At 66.1% G+C, this 3,358-nt stretch overlaps 1 protein-coding gene across 1 annotated transcript in view; it reads right to left on the bottom strand.

Moving 5' to 3' along the window:
• Window positions 1-163: 163 nt before the first annotated feature.
• The window catches only part of LOC111533487 (plexin-B3-like), a 5,092-nt gene continuing 1,897 nt past the window's right edge, over window positions 164-3,358 (bottom strand). The window contains exons 3-6 of the mRNA XM_026450377.1: window positions 1,513-2,553; window positions 990-1,169; window positions 381-509; window positions 164-295 (exon numbers count right to left, since the gene is read on the bottom strand). Of these exons, the coding sequence (XP_026306162.1) occupies window positions 191-295; window positions 381-509; window positions 990-1,169; window positions 1,513-2,553 (1,455 nt within the window). The 3' untranslated portion in view covers window positions 164-190. The remainder of the gene's footprint in view (window positions 296-380; window positions 510-989; window positions 1,170-1,512; window positions 2,554-3,358) is intronic.

The raw sequence follows: 3,358 nt of genomic DNA on the forward strand, positions 1-3,358 counted from the left end.
GGTGTCGGAAAAGGGGGGTACCAACCAGATTCACGGCTCAGTGAGATGGGGCAAGATGGGTGACCTCCGTGGTGGTCCCAAGTCTCTCCAACAGGCAGGGTTGGCCTCCCGAGACACCTAGGGCTGCTTCCAGGGGCAGCCTCCTGGCACACACCACCCATTGGCCCGAGCATAGGCACAGGCCCCGTGCTCACCTGCCCTGGAGGACACACCAGCCACACAGCGGGTCCTGGGCCTGGAGGCAGCTGGCACAGTCAGGGAACTGGGGACAGGCCGCCACAGCTATCCGGTCCACCTGGAGGGGCGGCAGAGCAGAGAGGCAATGGACACCAGACTCGGGCCGCGTGTGCTGGCCCCTTCAGCCCCAGGACGGCCCTCACCTGGTGAGCAGTCAGGACATAGAGGTGACTGTCACTGCTGTCCAGCAGCAGGTCTGGGCTGATGGCTGAGCCTGGAGGCCCCACTTGCTGGGAGTGGTAAACCTGGCCCTGGGAGCCGTGGAGAAAGACCTGAGTGGGGGGACAAGGACAAGGCTGGGCCAGATGGCCAAAAGTTGCCCATTCAAGGGACACGGCCTCCTCCCAGTGGGGGCTCCTTTTTAGAGCCAGCTCCCCTTCCTGCTGGGCCATCGAGGGAGGACACACCGCTTCCCCCACTCAGCACCCTCAGGCCTGGGACACTCTGCAGGGAACCATGACACAAGGGCAGCAGCGGCACCCTGGGTGAGGCCCTGCGTACCAGGGACAGTTCTGCCAGGTGGGAGGGCAGCTATGGGGAGACAGGAAGGTCACCAGGAGGCACCACACCCTGCCCACCTCACCCAGCCACCCCAGCTACCTTCATGGTGAGCCACCACCAGCAGTCACTGTGTGGCAAAGCCCCCCAACGCAACTGTGGGATGTCGGCTAAGAGGTGGAGGTTTCTGGGGGCTTCCCTGAGCCTCCGTGGCCAGGGGCACACCCAGCTAGACAGCACGGCCAGGCCCTCACCTTGTGCAGCTGGCCCTGGGTGTCCCCTAGGAAGGCTATCATGTGCCCGTCTGCCTGGAGGGCTGCCACGGCGCTGACCGGCTGCCCAAGCTTCAGCAGAGGCTGGGCCTCCAGGGGCTGGCGGCCGGCAATAGGGCTGGGGGTGTGTTCGTCGCCGCAGGGGTACGACTCGGGGGAGTCCTACATGACAGAGAGCGGAGAATCAGCCCCCGGAAGAGGGCAAAGAGGCAGTCAGGGGGCATGCCCAGGGTGCCAGCGGGAGGACAGCCAGGCACCCTGGCTTGGGGGGGATCCCAAGGCCCAGCAATCAGGGCTGAAGGGCCAGGGCACCTGGCAAGCTCATAGCATCCAGAGGGAGCAGGGTGGAAAGAAACGGGTGGAGAGCAGGCCGGAGACCTGGAGACTCAGCCGACCCCTGGCTGAGAGGTTGGCTGGCGCTTCCCATGGGCAGGCACCCCTGCCCAGTGCTGAAAGATGCTAGCCATCCACAGAGGGAGTGGGGGTGGAAGGGCATGCCACTCACAAGGGGCAGGGTGACACAGCGCGACGTGACGCCGTACTCCACGGTGGCTTCCTCTGCGCCGCTGGGGCCCCGGCCGCCTGCCGTGTAGCAAAGTCTCCGGGCCTGCTCCATGCTGGCACCCAGCTCTGCCATGGGGAAGGCGCAGAGCGCCGCCTGGGTGCCCCCTGGGCCCGCGGCAAACACCCCTAGCAAGGTGCCCGGGGCAAGGAAGGCGGCCTGGATGAGGCCCTGGCCCTGGCAGGCGAGGGGGACCTCCACATAGGAGTACAGGTTGGTGTCCCCCAGGCAGACGCGGGCCACGTAGGAGCGGTACTCAGCCTGGGCCCGGGCCCCACGGCGGCGGAACACAAAGTAGGCGGAGCGGGCGTCGGCAAAGGCCCCCACGTAGCTGTTGTTGTAGTCGGAGAAGTCGCCTACCACCAGGCGGCCCAGGCCCTCGCTGGAGAAGGGCTGAGGCCCTGCCAGCTGGCGGATGGCCAGGGGTGGCACCCCTGCCGACAGCTTGCCCGCCAGGCCTCTGGCCACAAGCAGGAGGTCCTGGCCGGGCAAGGGCACCACCAGCCCCACCGTGGCCACTCCCGGGGTATTGGCAGCCACAAACTGCCCATCACCAGGGTCCTCGGCCTGGTACAGCACCTTGGCCACATCCCCGAGGCGCCGTGTCTCACACACACCCTGCCGCACCTGCCCGCAGGCCACCAGTTCCTGGGCACGGCTGCTCACCAGCAGCAGCTGGTTGGCATTGTCAGTGAGCTGAGCCTGTGGGCACTCAGCCGGGTCACGGAAGGGCACGCAGTCGGGGCTGTCGATGACAGGGCCAGTGACAGCCATGGCCTCGAGCTGCAGCTCAGGGCTGAGCTGGAAGAGGCGGTTCACAGCGCCGACATAGAGTGTGCCTCGGCCAGGCGCCAGTGCCAAGTGGTTGAGAGTGGTGTTAGGTGCGGAGAAGCGATGGGCCCCTGTCAAGGGCAGTGGCGGTGGGGACAGCAGCAGCAGGAGGAGGCAGAGGCCGAAGGGAGGCCAGCGAGCCATCACGGGGACCTGTGAGAGGGCACAGGTCAGGGCAGTGGGAGCGCAAGGCAGACAGAAGACCGGAGGAAGGTGGAGGGCGGGGTGGAGAGAGGCCAGGGTGCTCAGGGCCAGGGAGCGGGGCAGGCAGAGAGCTGGAGGGCGCGGGAGAGTGAGCAGAGACAAAGAGACAGAGGGGGCACAGAGAGAGGAGGACAGAAGGAGGGACAAAGGCAGCGTCCAAGAGCTGGAGCAAGAGGCAGGGAGGGGTGCACGCACGCACGCATGCACAAGCACACAAGGAGAGAATTCTTTCATCTCCTACTTTATATGCATGTAGATTGTTGAAGGGGGGCAGGTCCTGGAAAGCCGCAAGAGCGCTAACAGAGGGACTCTGAGTCACAGAGCGGGCAGGGGAGGGAGGGAGCCCGCGGGAGCTGGAAGGCTGGCGGAAGCTGTGTCACAATGCGCCCCTGCGCCCACCACCCAGACAAGAGAGATGGAAGTGGAGTGGGAGGAGTGAGGCCACCGTGCGCCCCAAGGGACTGGACAGGGAGAGAAAACCTGCCCTGGACAGCCAGGGCCGGCTGCAAGGAGGAACCCTCCCCAGCTGGGGGAAAGAGCCAGGGAGCCGCGGACTGAGCAAGGAGCAAGTCAGTGAGGAGCAGGGCTCAGTTCCATGCTGGCCTGCTCCATGCTGGCGCCCAGCTCCCGGGTGAGGAAGCACTGGGGCAAGCCAGCGGGGGTGCTGGGAGAAGCCAGGGGTACCAAGAGACAACACAGGCCGCAGAGGTGCGGGGAGGCCTGCTCCTGCTCCAAGGGCCCCAGTAGTTTGGGT

The sequence above is a fragment of the Piliocolobus tephrosceles genome, unplaced genomic scaffold (genome assembly GCF_002776525.5).
Source record: "Piliocolobus tephrosceles isolate RC106 unplaced genomic scaffold, ASM277652v3 unscaffolded_18820, whole genome shotgun sequence".
Classification (NCBI taxonomy): domain Eukaryota; kingdom Metazoa; phylum Chordata; class Mammalia; order Primates; family Cercopithecidae; genus Piliocolobus; species Piliocolobus tephrosceles.